The 19788-nt window shown below is 51.5% G+C and overlaps 1 protein-coding gene across 3 annotated transcripts in view; it reads right to left on the bottom strand.

Annotated features, from left to right (window-relative positions):
• Nucleotides 1-19304, bottom strand: part of DELE1 (DAP3 binding cell death enhancer 1) — a 29860-nt gene extending 10556 nt beyond the window's left edge. For 2 of the 3 annotated variants that reach the window (XM_064161475.1, XM_064161476.1), the window contains exons 1-9: nt 18925-19304; nt 18653-18764; nt 18321-18441; nt 17857-18000; nt 9046-9113; nt 6831-6924; nt 5926-6068; nt 4303-4461; nt 1803-1895 (exon numbers count right to left, since the gene is read on the bottom strand). In XM_064161475.1, the coding sequence (XP_064017545.1) occupies nt 1803-1895; nt 4303-4461; nt 5926-6068; nt 6831-6924; nt 9046-9113; nt 17857-18000; nt 18321-18441; nt 18653-18764; nt 18925-19031 (1041 nt within the window). In that variant the 5' untranslated portion in view covers nt 19032-19304. The remainder of the gene's footprint in view (nt 1-1802; nt 1896-4302; nt 4462-5925; nt 6069-6830; nt 6925-9045; nt 9114-17856; nt 18001-18320; nt 18442-18652; nt 18765-18924) is intronic. The other variant, XM_064161473.1, reaches the window with a different exon arrangement.
• Nucleotides 19305-19788: the final 484 nt, after the last annotated feature.

Here is a 19788-nt window from a genome sequence, read left to right as displayed (position 1 = left end):
CTTCCAACTTAAACCACCCTATGAATCTGTGAAACTCCCAACCAACCAGTCTGAAGCATCATGAAAGTACCACACAGACCTTCTCCAAGCAGGATTTGCCTTGAATACCAAATAGTTCCTCTCAGCATCCCATAGTCCCAAAGTAAAGCCAACTAAATGATACCATAGAATGGTTGGAAGAGACATTCAAGATCACCTTGTCCAACTCCTCAAGAGTCTGAGATCATCATGAAGGTACCACACAGACCTTCTCCAAGCAGGATTAGCTTTGAGCACTGATTAATCTCTCTTGGCACCCCCACAGTCCCAAAGTAATCCAGACTAAATCATTATCCTAGAGTCCCAGAATGCTTTGGCTTGGAAGGGACCTTAAAGCTCACATATCATGGAGCATTTCTGCCAGCAGAACATCAGGAGGTACATTTCAGGGAGTCTATGCAGGAGGCTGGCACCAGAGACCAGGCTGTGGGAGCTCTACAGCCCAGGATCCATTGGGAAGCAGAGGTGGGAAAGATAATGGGGTACAAGGAGCTGGCATGGTTGTGATCAAAGCATGCAGAAACCTGGAGGGTAGTCCTGGTAACTCCTGCTAGATTTTCTGATGGTCAGGAAATGGCAGATAAATGATCTCATGGAGAAATGGCCTCATGTTCCACCACCAGAGATGTTTAGGTCGGACATTAGAAGAAGCTTCTTCACTGAAAGGGTTCTCAAAGACTGGCACAGGTTGCCCAGGGAGGTGGTTGAATTCTCATCCCTGGATGTGCTTCAAAGAGGCAGAGGTGTGGTGCTGAGGGCCATGGTCTAGCACTAGCCTTGATAGAGTTAAGAGAATGGTTGGACTGGATGAGCTTTGAAGGTGAGCCAGAGTGTGCACAGGTGGCCAAGAAAGCCACCAGCAGCCTGACCTGTACCAGCAATAGTGTAGCCTGCAGGAGGAGGGCAGAGATTGTCCCTATGCACTCAGCACTGGTTTGGACATGCCTCGAGTGCTGGGTTCAATTTTGGGTCCCTCACTTCAAGGGCATTCAGGTGCTGAAGCAAGTCCAGAGAAGGGCAACAAAGCTGGGTAGGGTCTGGAGAACAGTGCTGGGGAGCAGCAGCTAAGGGAACTGGGGGTGTTTAGTGTGGAGAAGAGGAGACTGAGGGGAGACCTCATTGATCTCTACAGCTGCCTGAAAGGAGGCTGCAGTGAGGTGTGGGTTGGTCTCCCAAGTAACAAGAGCTAGGATCAGAGGAAAAGGCCTCAGAATTACACCAGGGGAGGTTTAAGTTGGACATTAAGAAAACTTTCTTCCCCAAAAGGTTTGTCAAGCCCTGGGACAGGTTGCCTTGCCCAAGGAGTGGTGTAGTCATCATCCCTAGAGGAGTTTCAAAGCCATGGAGGTATGGCACTGAGGGACATTGGCAGTGTTGCACTGATGGTTGGACTTGACGATCTGAAAGGTCTTTTCCAGCCTAAACTCTATGATTCCAAGTTCCAACAGCAGTGAAAGAGGTTGTCAGAAGAGGGTGTGGATGCTCCACAAGGGGAAACCTGCCAACTTCTGCTTGATGAACACAAGCACTGCTGCAAGAACCACCCCAGGCCCACAGGGCTGTTCTTCCATTCCTGTTCTGTAGGGCCAGCAGCCCAAGGCCTGCTTCCTCTCCAAGATGCACCAAGGCTCCAACCTGCCCTTTCACATTTTGCTCTCCAGCCCTGCCACTAACTCACTTCCAAGAAGCCCTGAAACATGCCACCTGTGACCTGCAATGATCCCAAGCAGAGAACAATCAGGACTTGCAAAGGCTTTACTCACACCACTCTTGGCTGCCAGCAGCAGGTACTTCAGACCTCTCTCTTCCTTCGGTTGCAGGCCCCTCAGGTAGAACACTCCAAGATAAGCCTGGGCCTGCAATGAAACCACACAACACACATCAGCCAGGAGCCTCCTGCAGAACTTCAGCTTTGGAGCAAGATGCTTGAATGCCAGGGTTACTGGGGCAAGATGTGTGCCCAGCATCCTGCTTGCTGCAGAGCCTGTGGAGAGAAGCTGGGATTCACAGATTGCTTTGGGTTGGAAGAGACCTTCAAAGGTGCTCTTGTCCAACCCCCCCTGCAGGCAGCAGGGACACCACCAACTAGAACAGGCTGTCCAGGGCCATATCAAGTCTGATCTTGAATGGCTCCAGGGATGGGGACTCAACCACATCCCTGCACAGCCTGTTCTAGTATTCTATCACTCTCACTGTGCAGAATTTCTTCCTGATGCCCAACCTAAATTTCTCCTGCTCCAGTTTCAAGGCATTGGCCCTTGTCCTATCAACACAAGCTCCTCTTCAGAGTCCCTCCCCAACCTTCCTATGTCCAAGTAAAAGCCATTCTGAGCTGACAAACACACACAAAAAGGACTTTTGATCTGCAGAACTCCACTCAGTGAGCAGTGAACCTCACCACGTTAACGGCACAAGGCCCAGAATATGGTTTCAAACTGCACTGTGGAAAGTCAGAGCCAGAGAAAGGCTCCCACTCGTGAGCTGTCCATAAGACAGAGCAGATGCACGTCCTGGAACAGTGTGCTCCAAGAGGGACTGCCAGAAAGACAAGATGGCACATGCCTCAATGCAGCTCCTAAAGAGTGGGAAAGGAGGGCAAGGTACACAGATCCATGTGGATGAATCATCTCGAAAGCTCCCAGACACAATATGAGGATCTGTTCTAAATTCAAGCATCTCAAGGAAGTTCTTCCACCCAAAGCAACCTGTACTCATGCTAATTGCATCAGGAGATGAAACACAGAATCCTTTTGGTTGGAAAAGATCTTCAAGATTATCAAACCCAACCATTCTCTAACTCTACCAAGGCTGGTGCTAAATCCTGGCCCTCAGCATCACATCTCTGCCTCTTTGAAACACCATCAGGGGTGGGGATTCAACCACTTCCAACAGCAGCCTGTTCTAGGGCTTGACAACTTTTTCAGGCAAGAAATTGTTCCTTGCATCCAACCTAAACCTCTCCTAGCACAACTTGAGGCCACTTCCTGTTGTTCTGGCTTCATATGGCTTTAAGCTCATTTCAGGGCATGGTAGAGAGCCTCCTTTTCTCCAGACTTAACAACCCCAGTGCCCTCAGTTGCTCCTCCCCAGTCCTGTTCTCCAGTCCTTTCACCACCTTCATGGCCCTTCTCTGGACTTTATCCAGCACTTCACTGTCTTTCTTGTACTGAAGGACCTAAAATTGAACTCAGTGCTCAAGGTGTGGCCTTACCAGTGGACAGTGGGACAATCACTGTCGTGGTCCTGTTGGCCACTGTACTGCTGAGAGAGGCCAGGATGCTGTTTGCCATGGAATCAGAGAATTGTCAGGGTTAGAAGGGACCCCAAGAATCATCCACTTCCAACTGCCCTGCCATGGGCAGGGACACCTCACACTAGATCAGGTTGCTCAGAGACACATCCAGCCTGGTCTTAAAGACCTCTATGGATGAGGCTTCCACCACCTCTCTGGGTAACCTCTGCCAGTGTCTCACCACCCTCATGGGGAAGAAATTCTTCCTAACATCCAATCTGAATCTCCCCATTTCTAGTTTTGCTCTATTCCCCCCCAGTCCTATCACTACCTGACAGCCTAAAATGTCCCTCCCCAGCTTTCTTGTAGCCCTCTTCAGATACTGCATGGCCACAGGTTTCCTGGGAGCCTCCTCTTCTCCAGACTGAACAGCCCCAACTCTTTCAGTCTGTCTTCATAGCAGAGCTGCTACAGCCCTCTGAGCATCCTCATGGCCCTTCTCTGGACACATTCCAGCACCTCCAGATCTTTCTTGTACCAGGGGCTCCAGAACTGGACACAGTACTCCAGATGTGGTCTCACCAGAGTGTTGCAGAGAGGCAGAATCCCCTTCCTCACCCTGCTGCCCACACTTCTTTTGATGCAGCCCAGGCTCTGCTTGGCTTTCTGGGCTGCAAGGGCACACTGCTGGCTCACACTTAGCTTCTCATCCACCAGCACTCCCAAGTCCCATCTTGGCCAACTTCGAAAAGGTCAGGTCAGTTTTCCTAAACCAATGGTCTAATCTATGCAGCTAAACCAAGAGCCACATGAAAAAGCCCAACAGAGACCCAAAGCTGCTGACCCAGCAGGTACCTAGCTGCCTCCCACATGCACCCAGGGCTGTCTCCTACTCCACACTGCCAGAAACACACAAACAAAGCATTTTGCTTCCAGTCCCACAGATGCTGCTTTACAGGATGTCTTCAAATCCTTTAGCCATGATCCTCTGCTGGCTCCCTCCTGTGAACAGCCACACTGCAGACACTAACCTCTGTGATTCCAGCCACAGCTGCTTGCTCCAGGAAGGTGAGTGCCTCCTGGTGCCTGTGCCAGTTGTTGCCAGGTGCGTGGCACAGGAGGTATCTGCCGTAGCGGTACTGTGCCATGGGGTGCTGGCTGCTGGCTGCATGCCAGTAATAAAAAGCTGCCTGGAAAAAGAGAAACAGCCCTGTGGGACTTGGGGAACACCTGTCCTCAAAGGGCACCTGCTTCCCCTCTGCCCAGGACAGGCTAATCTGTCACAAGCTGCACATGCTTACCCCAGCAGCTATCCCACACCTCCCTGTCGAGAGCATAGACTGGTTTGGGTGGGAAGGGACCTTTAAAGGTCACATCTAGTCCAAACCTCCTGCAGTCAGCAGGGACATCTGCAACTGCAGCAGGTTGCTCAGAGCACCAAACAACCTCACCTGGAATGTTTCCAGGGATGGGGCAGCTCCCACTTCTCTGGGTAACCTGGGCCTGCGTTTTACCACTCTCGGTGTCAAACATTTCTTCCCCTCCCCTCCCCTCCCCTCCCCTCCCCTCCCCTCCCCTCCCCTCCCCTCCCCTCCCCTCCCCTCCCCTCCCCTCCCCTCCCCTCCCCTCCCCTCCCCTCCCCTCCCCTCCCCTCCCCTCCCCTCCTCTCCCCAGCTTCCTCTTTCAGTTCAAACCATCATCCCTTGTCCTGTCACAACAGGCCCTGCTCAAAATTCTATCCCCAGCTTTCTGATCAACCTTTTTTAAGTACTGAAAGGCCACCAGGTTCTCCCTGGAGCCTTCTCCAGAATGAACAAGCCCAACTCTCTCAGCCTGGCATCACAGCAGAGCCCTTCCCAGCCCTGCCAGCATTGCTGTGGCCTCCTCTGGCCTTGCTACAACAGGTCCCTGTCTGTGCTGAGGACTCCAGAGCTGGCCCCAGCACTGCAGGGTGGGGTCTGAGCAGAGCACAGCAGAAAGGCAGAACCCTCTCCCTTGCTCCTGCTGCTGGGGATCTGCTTGGGGCCAGGCTGGCAGAGCTCAGTGCTGGTAACTGAGATAGTTGAGGCGAGACAATGGAGTGCCACTGCCCAACAGCCCTCCAACCACTCTGCCTTCTCTACTCAAAACTCCCCACGATGAAGGGGGTGGCCCTGGGCCAACAACAGCAAAGCTGACTCTGTGCCAACAAGGATCTGCACAACTGCTGGAAACAAGCTGCCTTTGCAGATCTTTCCAGCTCCAAAAGATGCTGGTTACAGCCAGCCTGCACTAGGTGGCAGCTCTAGTTAAGGTACCCAAAGCAGCCGGCTGGAGATGGAAAGCAGCCCTGGGATGTGCAGGGCTGTTTTAAATACAGCAACATGACAGTTTTCTCCTCACACTCTCCTGGGTGCTAGCAGCACAGCCTGTGGACCTATGAGAAGACCTCAGAAGCAATGAGAAAGGGGATTTAAGGAGCACCTCTCTGAAGGGATCTGTGACACTGAGGCCAGCACTGCACAGCTCCACTTTCTATTATTTCCAGCACTTTCTAACGAGCCTTCAGAGAGTGCCACACCCATGCAAAAGGAGAGGAAAACCACCTTTGCACCCCCTAAAAAGCACTCTGCTGCTCTGTGCCCAAAGTATCCAACCCCACAAGCCACAGATACCTTTTCCAAGTCTTTTTCTGTGCCTCTGCCATGCTCATAACACAGACCCACATTGAACTGGGCTTTGCTGTAGCCTCGATCTGCTGCCAGCTTGAAGCAGCTGTAGGCTATCCCATAGTGGCCTGCTCTCATGCTTTCAATCCCTGAGAAGAAACCAACATGACAAACCAGGGGTAAAGAAACCAAACAGAATGCAGCCTACAATGCAGCAAAATTTCCCCCCCCAGCAGCTACTGGGCTTTTTTACTGGCCTATGCCAAGTGCTTTGGGTCCACTTCCAGCTTGGCTCATGGACCCTCCACCCCAAAGTTGCCACAGGAAAAATGGCACCACTGAGTTTTAGGGCTTTTTCCAGCCTCCTTGCAGAGAAGGATGATGGGCTAACACAATGTATGGCTTGCACAGAAGTGCCATGCTTATTCAGTGCTGCAACTAGTGGTGTATATAGGGCAAGGACTTTTTTCTTAGATCATCACATCTTCCTTCAGCTCTCCTTAGAGCTGCAACTCTGCAATTCCTTTTTCAGCTTGCCAGGAAGAGTGAAGAGCTCAGATAATGAAAAAGGATACAAGGATACGACAGCTCGTGGTGTAAAAAAAAAAAGACAGAGATGGCTTCACTTCCAACTGCTAAGTGTCAGGACAGGAGTGCAAGCTTCAACCAAGCCTGAGTTTAAATATGCTGATATAAATCAGGTGGCAAAACAGGACAGAGGGCAATAAATCTTTCAAAGCACAACTGAAAGGAGGCTTCAGCTTGAGTATGCGACATCTCTGCCTTCACACAAGACCTGCAACCATTTGGAGGTCCTCCAACAAAAAAAAAACAAACCCCACAACCCCAAACCCAAACCAACAAAGAGAAATATGTGGTTTAAGGAGAAAACAAATCCAGGTCCATGTTACCAAGGATGTTCAATGCAATGGAAATGTCAATCCGGAAAATCTGCTGCAATTGGAAAGCAGCTTCCTCCAAACGCCCTCGCTGAGCTGGGTCACCCTGAGGAGTTAAAGAAGAAAGCTGTTAAGGCAGCAAAAAAAAAACACATACAAGAGTCTTTCTTGGAAACTGAGCAGCCAGACAGATTGCTACTGTACTATAGTTATCTAGAGGGTGATGTCATCTGGTGTCATGTGTCCTCAAAAAAACAGAAGAGATCTCTCTCCCTATCCGAGAGAATCAGCTTGTTAGGGAGGCTGCACAGACACTGCTCACCTGTCCTGCAGCCAGAGAGCTTGGTGTAGCCTCTCAGACAGCAACAGGCCCTTGCTGACACCAAATACCTGACACCACTCAGAACTCCCCCGTTCAGAAGTGCCACCAGCCTTTGTTCCCTCTCCTGCATCACGCCAGCAGCACAAACAGCCTCTGCCAAAGCTGCCCTGACATTTGTATCCACTCTGCAGCACTCCAGCTGCGCCCACCCTGCCAGCTTCCTGAGCACTGCACACTGCTCAAAGCCTGCCCAGCACAGACAAGCTCTTTTCATTCTCAGTAATGAACAGGATTTTTGACTTCCCCACAGCTCCAGGAGGTGGGTGGAAGAGGATTTGCCTGGCCTGCAGCTTTAGTTTCCCAGCCTGACTTCCAAATGCAGTGCCATCGAGTGGCAGCGGCACACACTGCGCAGGGGCTGAGGTGCCTCTGCAACTCGGGGACCTCACCCAGCAAAAATGCCCCTTGTCACCCACCAGCTTTACTGCTCACACAGCACTCAGGGCTGCTCACAGGAGGAGAAGGCATGGACCAGCTCCCCTCCTCTCCCTGGAACCTCCTGACACTACAAAGGAGCTACAGACTTTTCCTCCAGCCCCGCACAAGTGGGACCTCCCGGAACGGGGAGCTCAACGCTCACCCCCTCAGCAGATGAAGCTTTCTGGTGGGGGAGGCAGAGGAGGACACTGCCACTGCACTCTGTTAAACACTGAATTTACCCCTGCTGTCTCCACAGTGTCCTTGAGCAATTGCTCAGCTGACTGATGTTTAAAATAGGGAATTGTCTGCACCCAAGACTGATTTGCAAGGAATTAGCAGGTTTAATCACAACAGGAACAATAATATCCTTTGCAGCCTTGTGACTCTCAAGCTGATGCACCCTCTTCAAGCCCCAGGTCTCTTCCTCTCTCTAACAGACAAGAGCCAGTCCTGATTTGCAGCTTTAGGAGGAGTGACACCACCTTCTCCAGTCATGGGCTGTCTGGTAAAAACCAAAATAGCAACAGCACGTAATCACCTAGTGAGAGATTGCATCAAAATGCAAATACACGAGAGCAGAGTGGTGCCACTGGAAAGGGCTGAGGGCTTTTGTGTGATTTGGGGTGGGTTTTGCCCCCCCATTTTGTTTCCATACTTTTCTACCAGCGCTCCTGTTACACAGACACCTTGAACGATGGAGATGCCAGCCTGTAGTTCCTGGACCTTTGCTCTGGTGAAAGCAGAGGGCATCACATCACATCCTTCTTTCTCACAGAAGCCCATTGCAGTGTGGGTTGGCAGGACCTTTGGACATCATTCAGTCCAACCCCACTGCTAAAGCAGGGCACCCACAGCAGCTTGCCCAGGATCACAATGCCATGGGGGGGTTGGAAGCTCTCCAGAGAAGGAGTCTCCACAACCTCTTTAGGCACCTTCCACAACCTCTCTCCAGTATCCTCATGAATTTTATTCTCCTGTTCACATAGAACCTCGTGGGTTCTAGTTTGTGCCCACTGCCTCTTGTCCTGTCACTGAGCATCACTGACAAGAGTCTGGCCCCATCCTCTTGCACCCCACCCTTTAGTTCTTGCTGAGCATTGCTCAGATCCCCTTTGGGGCTGCTCTTCTCCAGGCTCAACAGCCCCAGGGCTCTCAGCTTTTCCTTCTCAGAGATATTCCAGGCTCCTCAGCATCTTTGTAGCCTCTACTGTAAGCTTTTCACTAGAGCAAAGCAGAAGGGAAGGAGAACTTCCCCTTATCACCTGGTTTTGAACCTGGAGGTTCTCCTGGCTTGCAGCTGCATGGGGCAGCCTCCAGGCTTGCATGCAAGTGGACTGCTCAGACTGTGCTTGGGGTCACCCTGAGGAACTCTCCTGTAGGGAAGGGTGCTAGATGCAGAGGGAGGATGTGAAAAGGGAATCATACCTTTGCAGTGGGGAGAACTGGGCCCAGGCTGCAGCTCTCAGGGTCTTGGAACTCCCCTTGGAAGTCCCCTACAGTACAAAACAAAGAACAGGAGAAGCAGGGTAAAGCAATGCTGTAGCTTTGCCTCTTCCTCCTCTCCCCTCCATTCTATAGCTCTTTCCTATAAGGCTGACCACCCACTCACTCAGGTACATGAAGACCAAAAGAACACCACCAAGCAATCTGCCCTTTCTATCAAAAGCAACCAAATGCCTGTGAACACAGCCCTGTAATCCACAGCTGGCTAAAAACCTCCTCCAGACAGGCCCCCGGACTTGGTTTGAAGACACCAAGAAGCTGAGAACCCGCTGTTCCCTCTGAAAAGCTTGTTCCAGCAGCTTGTAATCACTGCTTCATTTCAAATTAAAATACATCTGGTTTCTGCTCTTAGGCTCTGGCTTTTCTAGGCTTTTCTTCCTCTTCTTCACTAAAAATCCTATTCTCCTTTTCAAGGTCCTGATAGGACTAATCAGCCTCTCTCGATTCTTGCCGGTGATTCTAAACAGACTGCACTGTTCTTGGCTTTCAACTCAAGTACTTTTCTGCCACAGCTGATTAATTTTAGGACTTTTTGCCACTCTTCTTCAATCTTCAGCATTGTCATTGAAGTGGTGACCCCTCTCACCAGTGTCCCAGGGAAGGTAAAATTGCCACCTCGTTCGCATTCCTAACTGCTTAAGCTTGCACATGTCAGAACTGCGCTCCAGTCCCCACCGCCCAGGGCACCGCACCAAGATCTCATACTTAGCTGCTTGCTCTCCTAGCTCCTTATCACAGGATCAGTGAGGCTGGGGAAGACCTCTGAGATCATCAAGTCCAACCTATGATCTAACAGCACCACATCAGCCAGACCATGCCACCAAGTGCCATAGCAAATCTTCATAGAATCAAGCAGGTTGGGAGAGAGCTCCAAGCTCATCCAGTCCAACCTAGCACCCAGCCCTGTCCAATCAACTAGACCTCAGCACTAATTGCCTCATCCAGGCTTTTCTTGAACACCTCCAGAGATGGTGACTCCACCACCTCCCTGGGCAGCCCATTCCAATGCCAATCACTCTCTCTGTGAAGAACTTCCTCCTAACAGCCAGCCTAGACCTCCCCTGGCACAACTTGAGCCTGTGTCCCCTTGTTCTATTGCTGGTTGCCTGGGAGAACACCTCCAGGTGTAGTGACCTCCTATTTACACACCTCCAGGGGTGGTGACTCCACCACTTCCCTGGGCAGTCCATTCCAGTGCCTAATCACCTGTCCCTGAGGAAGTGCTTCCTAATATCCAACCTTACCCACCCCTGGCACAGCTTCAGACCATGCTCTCTTGTCCCGTCTCAAGGTGCCTGGGAGCAGAGCCTGAGCCCCACCCGCCTACAGCTTCCTTTTAGGTAGTTGAAGGGAGTGATAAGGTCCCCTCTAAGTCTCCTCTTCTCCAGGCTGAACAGCTCCCTCAGCCCCTCCTCATCAGACTTTCCCTCCAGCCCCCTCCCCAGTCTCCTTGCTCTCCTCTGGACCCACTCCAGCACTTCATTATCTTTCTGGCAGCGAGGGCCCAGGGCTACACACAGTGAGGCCTGCCCAGTCCCAGCACAGCCCTGGTGCAGCTGGCCACACTGCTCCTGATACAGGCCAAGATGCCACTGGCCTTCTGTGCCAGCTGGACACACTGCTGGCTCACGTTCAGCTGCTAAGTTCTTTCTTTCTGTCTCTTCCCAGGGATAATCAGACAGACCACTCTGGCTGCAGCCTCTGCAGGCTGAGGTTATCACCCCTCAACGTGCCCTGCTCGCTCCTGCCTGCCCTCTCAGATACGATAGCACAACCATCTGTTCAGCCACTAGCCCACCACTTTCAATCAGCATTATCTAACAGAAACATCTACAGCAGCAGCTAAGCCACCTTGCTCTTAACAGCACTGTGCCAGAGATGATTACACAGGCATTTACACCAGCTACTCTAAGAGGATGGTGACCTCCAGCAAAGAGGAGGAGCAGGAGAGGGCTGACTGAGGCCAATTATTTTTAACCTGCATCACCACCAGCAGCTGGATTCCTCTGAGCACCTAACACCAGGTGCTGACGTCTGGATCACTTCAAGGCAGTGCTGCTAACACCAGAAGTAGCTGTGCCCTCCCTGTGTCTCTCCATCCTCCTTCTCAAGCTGTAAAGCAGGGAGCTAAAACAAATTAAACATCACAGAAGCACAGAGCCATAGAATGGTAGGGGTTGGAAGGGACCTTTGGAGCACGTTGAGTCCAACCGCCCTGCCAAAGCAGGGTCACTTAGGCCAGGCGGGGACATCAGAATGGGACACAGTATTTGAGGAGGGGGTCTCACAAGAGCAAAGTAAAGGGAAAGAATCTCTTCTGTTGACCTGCTGGCCACACTACTCATAAGAAGACTCTTATCTGCAAAGTCTCACTCACCCAAGGAGCAAGAGTGCTGCGGCAAACCTGATTTCCAGTTGTCACTCCAGCCAAGGTAATCATAGAATGGTTTAGGTTGGAAGGGACCTCAAAGATCATCCAGTTCCAAACCCCTGTCATAGGCAGGGACACCTCCCACTAGAACAGGTTGCTCAAGGCCTCATCCAACCTGGCCTTGAACACCTCCAGGGAGGTTGTGGAGCACAGAAGCACAGAATGTGATCTTCAATCTGTGCTTCTGTGCTCCACAACCTCTCTGGGCAACCTGTGCCAGTGTCTCACCACCCTCACTGTCAAGAACTTCTTCCTAACATCCAGTTTAAATCTCCCCTCTTCCAGTTTAAATCCATTATCCCTGGTTCTGTCATTAAAAGACCTTATCAATAGTCCCTTCCCAATCTTCCTGTAGGCCCCCATCAGATACTGGAAGGCCACTACAAGATCTCCTTGATCAGTAGTTATGCTCACACATGCAGACACACAACCACCTCATCTTTCTCACTGGAAGATTCTACCTTCTGTTCAGGTTCTGGACATTGTGACCCTGAGCAAGCTGCTGTGAGTGCCACTCCTGTAGCAGAGGGGTTGGGCTGGATGATTCCCAAAGGTGCCTTCCAACCCTACCATGCTGGGACTCTGTGAAATTCCTAGGCACTGGGCTTTGAACAATCTGATCACTACACTGCACACACACAACCACATGGTATTATTCTTTAGGTTGTACATTCAAAGCACACAAAAGCTGGGAATGCCAGAGCTGGAATCATAGAATCAACCAGGTTGGAAGATACCTTCAAGGCCATTCAGCCCAACCTAGCACCCAGCCCTGCCCAATCAACCTGACCATGGCACTAAGTGCCCCAGCCAAGCTTGGCTTCAATACCTCCAGGCACAGCCACTCCACCACCTCCCAGGGCAGTCCATTCCAATGCCAATCACTCTCTCTGCCAACAGCTTCCTCCTAACATCCAGCCTCAACTTGCCCTGGCACAGCTTGAGACTGTGTCCCCTTGTTCTGTTGCTGCTTGCTTGGCAGAAGAGCCCAACTCCAGGTGGCTACAACCTCCCTTCAGGTAGTTGTAGAGAGCAGTGAGGTCTGCCCTGAGCCTCCTCTGCTGCAGGCTGCACCCCCCCAGCTCCCTCAGCCTCTCCTCACAGGGCTGTGCTCCAGGCCCCTCCCCAGCTTCATTGCCCTTCTCTGGACACCTTCCAGTACCTCAACATCTCTCTTGAATTGAGGAGCCCAGAACTGGACACAGCACTCAATGTATTTGCTGTCTAACTTTATTTCTCCTTCTCCTAACACCATGTAACAGGACTATCCATCCTTTTGATTTCTCCATGCAACCTTGCAGCTTTCAGTGCACCAGATGCCCAACCCTCACATATTCAGCAGCTAATACTTTGCATTTCCTCACCATTCATCCTGTGCAAATCAAATCTTGCTCAAAGCTACCTCCAAACAAGGAATTAATAAACCTCCTCCTAGACAGCCTAGATCGCTCATCCCAAAACATCCAAACACACTTCCTAAGAACAAATGCACAACAAGAGCTGGATAAAATCCAGGCTTTCTGCCTCATGGAAAATGTTAGTGTTTCCAATTGGTTTCATTGTGCTTTGAAATGAAAACACAGTTTGGAAATGTCTGTAATCTCCGAATTGAAATAACAAATTTTACACTTCTGCCAGGGGTAAAATACAACTCCCCAGGGCAGCATTCAGCTGCTGTAACACTGAGGCTGGTTGTAATCACTTCCTCCTTCACTACATGCCTTTACCTTCCAGAGGAAGGGGAAAAAGAGATCCCAAACCTTTGAGTGAGGTCTGAATTGCATGAAGGAAAAAGAAAGGGATGTGATCATGCAGCCGAAGACTTTGCTGATGGTAACATCCAGAGCCCTATTTAAGGCAACTTCTAAATGAATTTCCTCAAGTTTTCTTTTTTAAACACACTAAAAGCAATATATTCTATCACAGTGTGTCAGGCTAAACCTGGAAAGGCTCATCTGCAGAAATTGGGATGTTTGGATCCATCACAAAGATCTTTGCCACTTGAGGTAATGAAGTAGCTGCCGGCGGTAGCAGATTGTCACTGTGTGTGCAGATCAGCACAAGCAAGGCTGGGAATCAGCTGAAACACTGAAATCAAAGGCTGAGGACATGGAATTCTCTCTAGAAGCAACTTTGCCACGGCTGGCAACAGCAGACTGGAGTACTGAAGGTACATTTTGCTCCACTCTGAGCCCTGGAGGTCTGTTCTCTAATGGCAAAGCTTTGCTACCAGATTCCCCTGCATCCTCTGCCAGACGTTTGCCCTTCCCTTCCTTCTGCTCTCTCCCCAGCTTCTTGCTGCAGTCAGATTTAACCAGCCTCATTCTCTTGCAGCAGCTAAACACCAGGAAAAAAACCTAAATCTCCCTCATCCTCAGGCAGCTTTGTCTGTAGACAGCAAAACACAGTCTGAGAGAAAGACATCCCCAAGCTTCACTTTCAAACTTCCCATGGAAAGCTTTCCAGGGCTTCTCACGTTACAGAACGAGGCATTTTGGTTAAGACTCTTGAGGGCAAATGAGTGAATCTCTTCACTCTGCCTTTCCTCAACAAATCCCCTCCCCCCCTTACAAATGGGTGCACAGCCTAATGTGAGAATGCAACCTGAGGACTTATGTAGCAAGCAAAAAATCAAATTATTCCTGACATATATTGCCTCTGACAACCGCTGGTTGTGGATGTTTGGGCAGAAAGGGTAAGGAACAGGGATAATAAAGTCATGCTTTTTCCTGGCAGAACTTTCCAACAGTCAGCTGCTCTCTGATCTTCTGAGCAGGAGGTTTTGGCTGGACCAATTAAGTCCAATTTGGATGTGTAATTTTCCCTAATCACTTGTTGGAAGTCATTTCTACTTCTGGCCCATAGCAATGAGTTCCACAATTTACCTCTGCCCTGGCCAAACAGCTACTGCCTCCTGCCTTTTTGCTACCTGACCATTCCTGTGCTGCCTTTTAGGATGTCTGTTCTGACAAACATTCATAGGTTCATAGAATGGTTTGAGTTGGCAGGTTGGAAGGGACCTTAGAGATCACCTAGTTCCAAGCCTCCTGCCAGGGGCAGAGATACCTCTCACCAGACCAGGTTGCTCAAGGTCTCATCCAGCCTGGCCTTGAACACCTCCAGGGAGGTGGCATTCATAGTCTCCCTGGGCAACCTGTGCCAGTGGCATCCATAACCTCCCTGGGCAACCTGTGCCAGTGGCACCATAACCTCCCTGGGCAACTTGTGCCAGTGTTTCCCCACCCTCACTGGAAAGAATTTCTTCCAAATCTCCAGTCTCAATCTCCCCTCTTCCAGCTCCAAGTCACTGCCCCTCATCCTATCACCAGAAGCCCCTGTCAAGCATCCCTTCCCAGGTCTCCTGTAGATCTCTTCAGGTACTGGAAAGGTGCTCTAAGGTCTCCATGGAGCTTTCTCTTCCTCAGGCTGAACTCAGCCTGTCCCTATAGGGGAGGTTCTCCAGCCTTGTGGTCACCTTTTTAGCCTTTTCTGGTCCTGCTCCAACAGTTCCACATCCCTCTTATGCTGGGGGCTCCAGAACTGGATGCGGTGCTGCAGGTGGGGGCTCACTAAAGCAGAATAAAGGGGCAGAATCATCTCCCTTGTCCTGCTGCTCTCCCTGCATTGGATGCAGCCCAGGACACTTAGCTTCACAAAGCTCTGCCACTTCTTTATGAAGCTGAAGAGGCAGTCTCTGTGTAATTGTCTCCTTGTCATCTTTTTCTGTTGCTGTTTTCAAGTCAGTGTCTTTTCCTCAAGCGATCAAGACGTGGCTGCACCAGGCTTACACAAACCCACGACACTGCCTTGTCCTCAGTTCCTTCCTTTCCAATAATTAACATTTAATTGGCCTCACTGCTGCTGAGCACTGACTTAACCTTATCAAAACTATATCCACAGTGACTTTAAATGCTCCCTCTGCAGTATAATTAATGTGACACTCCTCATTCGGTGTATTTACAGCTGCGCTCCCCTGCCTATACTCATTTAACCTACCTTGGGATTACCATCCCTAGGTTTAGTTCCTGTGCAGTCTTTTGCTGTGACTTTCAGATTTGACTGTCCTGAATAATTCTCCACCATTTGCTGCTTCTGTCACTTCACTTGTCACCTTTTTTTCCATATCACTGCTGACTGTGCCCAACAGAACATGTTTCAACAAAGGACTTGCAGAATCCACCAGTAACAGCTTTCCATGTGAGAATTACTTACTGCACTTGAAGGAGTCACCAGCCCAAGAGCAGCCTCTCTGTTTCCCTCTCACACCAGCCTTATTTCTCCAGATCTTTCAGGTTTCTAGCTCAACGATTTTCAGAAAGCCAAGTGCTGGCTAATCTTGCTCCACACCCCTGTTGTCTTCTCCAAAGGACTCTTACTACATCTACAGCTCTCTTAAATCACAGAATCGTAGAATCAACCAGGTTGGAAGAGATGTCTAAGATCGTCTAGTCCAACCTATCACAACTCAGCCTGAGAAATAGCTCTCTAAATCCTCAGAAGCCCTTTGATGCTCTGCTTTGACATAGCAGACTCACTCAGGTATCACACACATCATAGACTAAGAGTTGGAAGAGACCTCTGGAGAACATTGAGTCCAACCCCCCTGCCACAGCAGGGTCACCTAGGGCAGGTCACACAGGAAAGCATCCAAACAGGTCTTAAAAGTCTCCAGAGAGGGAAATTCCACAACCTTTCTGGGCAGCCTCCTCCAAGGTTCCAGTACCCTCAGACCAAACAAGTTTCTCCTCATGCTGAAGTGGAACCTCCTGTGTTGAGGCTGATAACCATTGTTCCTTGTCCTATCACTGGGCACCACCAAAAAGAGACTGGCACCTTTCATCCTGAATCCAACACCTCTATTCTCTAACACAGTCTCTACCAATGCAGAATTACCTTTTTAGCAGTCCTGTGGCTCAAACAACCCTTCCCCTCCTCCCCCTTTTATAAAAACAGGGTCCAACTTGTCAGTGCTCATCCTTCAGGTGACACAACAGATTCAAGCACTGGATTCCAACCCCTCATGGAAGGCTCAGTGGTTTCACTGCTTCTGAAGAACATCTGAACAACAAAGAGCATGTGGCCTTGGTGACTTGTCACTGCTCCATTTATCAGTTTGCCTAAAAGCTCTTCCTGTTGTCTCTCAGCAGGAAACTGTTTGTCAGACACAGACACCCCTGAACGTTCAGCTGTGCCAACTGAAAGCATCACTGTCTCCACTTACTCCCCACCACTTCTCCCAGAAGCCCAGGTCCAGCAACCTACCAGGGAAGCCTTGTGTCTGAGTGCTTCTTAATATGCTCCAGGCAAAACCAGATGGGTCTAATTGGCTGTTTAGGTAAATTAACCTGGCTGTTTTCCTGGAGCTAATTAGGAGACACGGAAACAAAATGCTCCATTTGCCAAGTGATGGGACTGATAACCTCTGGCAGGAGGTGGCTTTGATATGCAGTGATGGGCAGTAGCTTAAGTCAGCACTGAAAGAAGCCAGAAATATGGAAGCAAGCAAAGAACAGGGAACTGCTCTGCCTTTCTCTGCAACAGCTTACATTATCTAGCCACCATCAACAGATTGGCTTTTTTATGTGCCTCTTCCACACCATGACCATATGCTGTCTCCTCTCCTCCTTGCTGCAGCAGCTTTCCTGCTTCTAACAACTTTCCTGAAGCCATTATTAGTGCTTATACACCTTGAAAGTAGTCCTGTTGTAGGCCTCAGCTGATCTTCCTTGATAAGACTTTAAAATTCATCATTTAGGACATGCTTTCTTGGATAAGACTTCCTCTTTCTGCAGTGTATCTTCCTATTTTTAGAAAACTCATTTTAATAAGAACGTCTTTGATACCTCCTGCCACTGTCTTTATCTACAGCATCAGCACTCGTCAGTACATCCTCAGCTTCCAGCGAGGAAAGAATCCCTTTAGTTTCACACCATGTACACAAGCCTCCCAGATCACTGCTGCACTAGTTGCCTGAAGCCTTCTGACTGTAAACATCTGTCCACAATAAAAGAACAGAAGCTGGATGCTGTAATCAGGTTGCTAAAGCAGTCCAGTATTGCCAGAGCCAATCTCACCCGCAGCTACAGCACAGGCTCCTCCCTGCCCTCAGGAGCTTTCTTCCTCCTGTCTCTGGACTCTGCATTCATCTCTCTGAAGTTCTTGGGTTTTTTCACTCTAACCTCCCTCCTCAAGTGTCAGTAAATGGCTACACATTTCTTGGCTCCTAGCTTTGCCTTGGGGAGATTTAGACTCGGAAGTCCTCCTGCCACGAGTAGCCTGCCCCACAGCACACTTGCACATACCTGCCTCTGCCCAGGGCTGGTTGTCTCCTTGCCCTGAGGGGATGCCTGAGGATGAATTCTCCGGTAGGACCTCTGGGCTTACTTTCTGCAGGAGGTGAGCCTCCAGCTGTGCACTGGGACAGATGGTTGAGGTATCAGTCACCACTAGAATAGAGTGAAAACCAGTTCTCATTAGCTGTGCAGTGCCTACACCAGGCTGTGTAGCTACCCATTGCCCTTCTCTGCTCTGGCCACAAAGCCAAGCAAGAGCAAAGTCCAGGGTGCACAGTCCAGGACAGAAAAAAAAGGGTAAGAGTGTGCAGGATGCCAGGTGGGATTGCATCAAATTATTAAGAATCAAATGAGGTTCCCCAGACAGCTTGAGAGCTGCTCATCAGCTTCTCACTGCTGCCTTCCAGTCTTGGTTAACATATCAGGAGTTAGCAGGCTTGCCCAATCCATTCTCACAAGCCAGAGCTGCTAACCTGTCTGCTGAGAGGGCAGTGATGAAAGCCAGAGAGTCCTGCGCTCTCTCCTGGTGTCCGGCAGCGATCTCAGCCAGGAGATCTGTCTGACCAGCTGCAGAAGCAATGCACCGAGTGCTCCCTGAAGAAAAGAAGGCACACATCAAGGAAAAGAGCCCCGAGCTCTCCTTCTGTCCCTTTTCCACGTAGCAGCTTATCCACAGATCCATTTCTGGGAGCTCTCTTACCCGGACTCCTCTCCCAGCAGGTCCCACTGCTCTCCTTCCCTTTCCCACCCCCAAGGCCACATCCCTGCCAGCCGAGCCCACCCGGCCCTGCCAGCAGCTCCTCACCCAGGTGACCGCCTCCAGCACGCCGCAGCGCAGCTCCAGGCAGGGCAGGGGCTGCTGCCTTCTTCCTCGCCCCGAGCCATCCCGGGGCCGTCCATCCTGGGAACCGGGAGCTCTAAACCAAGCAGAGAACACCGTGAAGCCAGAACCCGGCCCTGAGGCACCCTCACCGCCACCAGCTCACAGCGGTCTTTGGGCCAGCATCCATCCGGCTCTCGCTGCGCGCCAGTTCACGGCCTCCCCCCCCCCCCCCCCCCATGCCGGGCCGCACTCACCGTTCGGGGCTGGGGCCGCGGTCGGCGGCGGGGCCGGCGGTGCAGGCGGGGCGGGCGGGGGGCGGCAGGCAGCGGCCCAGGCCGCGGCCCAGCAGCAGCCGCCACATCCACCCCGCGGCGCCACGGAGGGCGCGTTGCCGAGCGGCGCCGGCCTAGGCCATCGAGAGGCCGCAGCGGCAGCAGGGCCCCGCCGGTGGCGGCGGCCCTCCCGAGGGGCAGCGGCTGCAGCCGGCACCGCGGGGCAGAGCGGAGCCCGCACGGGCAGAGCGCCGAGGAGCAGCTTCAGCGGGAGGTTAGGGCCAGAGCGGCGCCATACCATCGAGAGGGCCGCCAGGGGCTAGAGCGACGCTCGGCCTGGCCCGGCCCGCCCCCGGCGCGGCGCGGGAAGGGCGCGGAGGGCGCCGCGGCACCGGGGCGGCCGCAGGGACAGGGCCGGGGGATGCTGATGCTGCAGCAGCCTGTGTGAAGCCCTGGTAGCGCTGGGCTGGGCGGGGGCAGGTTCCCTGGACGCCCGAGCGGTGTCCTGTAGGTGCTTGGGAAGGCCTGTGGGCACAAATCCTCTGAGGAGAGGCTGAGGGAGCTGGGCCTGTTTAGCCTGGAGAAGAGGAGGCTCAGGGGTGATCTTATTACTGTCTACAACTACCTGAAGGGGCATTGTAGCCAGGTGGGGGGTGGCCTCTTCTCCCAGGTAACCAGCAATAGAACAAGGGGACACAGTCTCAAGTTGTGCCAGGGTAGGTCTAGGCTGAATATTAGGAAGAAGTTCTTCACAGAGAGAGTGATTGGCATTGGAATGGGCTGCCCAGGGAGATGGTGGAGGCACCGTCCCTGGGGGTCTTCAGGAAAAGCCTGGATGAGGCACTT

The sequence above is a fragment of the Pogoniulus pusillus genome, chromosome 22 (genome assembly GCF_015220805.1).
Source record: "Pogoniulus pusillus isolate bPogPus1 chromosome 22, bPogPus1.pri, whole genome shotgun sequence".
NCBI lineage: Eukaryota > Metazoa > Chordata > Aves > Piciformes > Lybiidae > Pogoniulus > Pogoniulus pusillus.
Note: the sequence above shows the minus strand (reverse complement) of the source record. Positions and strands in the feature narration are given on the sequence as shown.